The 1,077-nt window shown below is 42.5% G+C and overlaps 1 protein-coding gene across 1 annotated transcript in view; it reads left to right on the top strand.

The window, feature by feature from the left end:
- The first annotated feature begins 341 nt into the window (after nt 1-341).
- Sema5a (sema domain, seven thrombospondin repeats (type 1 and type 1-like), transmembrane domain (TM) and short cytoplasmic domain, (semaphorin) 5A) overlaps nt 342-1,077 on the top strand; it is a 242,964-nt gene continuing 242,228 nt past the window's right edge. Inside the window, exon 1 of the mRNA XM_013013883.1 lies at nt 342-555. Within this exon, the coding sequence (XP_012869337.1) occupies nt 432-555 (124 nt within the window). The 5' untranslated portion in view covers nt 342-431. The remainder of the gene's footprint in view (nt 556-1,077) is intronic.

Raw genomic sequence — 1,077 nt, 5'->3', positions numbered from 1 at the left:
ACATACTTACAGATTTTTTGTTTGTTTGTTTGTTTGTTTAGAAACCCTGGTCCTGGGGCCTGTCTCTAAATGGCTGTTGCTCTACCACTTGAGTCACAGCTCTGCTTACAGCATTTTTGGGTACTTGGTGATAAAAAATCACTTGGACTTGCCTGCCACAGCTGGCTTCAAACTACAGTCCTCAGATCTCAGCCTCCTGAGTAGGGAAGGTTACAGGCATGAGCCATTGGTGCTTATTCTCTCCACAGTCTTTTTATCTCTACAAATTATGTGTGACTTGGAAGTTAGTGGTGGGAGTTTCCTAGAGCTCTACCCACCATGAAACTGGATTGGTCATTGTTCCTCTGTGTGTTTTAGGTACTTTTCACACATGAGGAGAAGACGAGCTTCTTAAACCAGGAGCACCCAGCATCAGAGACCCCTTGTCCACCATGAGGGGAGCCTGCATCATCACATGGCTATTCTCAAGCCTGGGGCTATGGAGACTCGTACAGCCAGAGGCCCAGGATGCTGCTCATTGCCAGAGAGCTGAGCACCCGGTCATTTCTTACAAAGGTAAGGACCAAGGGGGCTGTGCATGGGAGGCTTGACTCAAAAGACTAAGTCGGTTAAGTATGGTGCACATCCATCTTAACGCTTTCCTCCATCTCAAAATCTTACCATATATTCAAGTTCCTCTTTTGTCTCTTTACTACCTGTTACAACGAATTTCCTTACCCATCTACTCAATTGTTCCTGCAGTCATCAGAATTTGTGTAGTCATTATACCCACCACTCTGAATACTTCAGGATGAAAATAAATTAGTGAGTGTCTCTACCCTCAAGGGCTTTATCTTATCAGATTAATCAGACATTTGTATTTTATGCAGTCAAAAAGCACCTTAATATTTTGTTACTTTGAAAATCATCACAAATTTAAATATATAGAAAAATAGAAAGAATAGGTTAAGGTACACCAACAGCCATCTGTCCTTTTCATTGAATCCCTACTCATACTTCATTCCACACTCTCTAATAATGTTGAGGCAAATGCTTCCTTCCTTCCTTCCTTCCTTCCTTCCTTCCTTCCTTCCTTCC

This window comes from Dipodomys ordii, unplaced genomic scaffold, assembly GCF_000151885.1.
Source record: "Dipodomys ordii isolate 6190 unplaced genomic scaffold, Dord_2.0 Scaffold21, whole genome shotgun sequence".
Lineage (NCBI taxonomy): Eukaryota > Metazoa > Chordata > Mammalia > Rodentia > Heteromyidae > Dipodomys > Dipodomys ordii.
The sequence above is the reverse complement of the archived record's forward strand: the minus strand, read 5'-3'. Positions and strand labels throughout refer to the sequence as shown.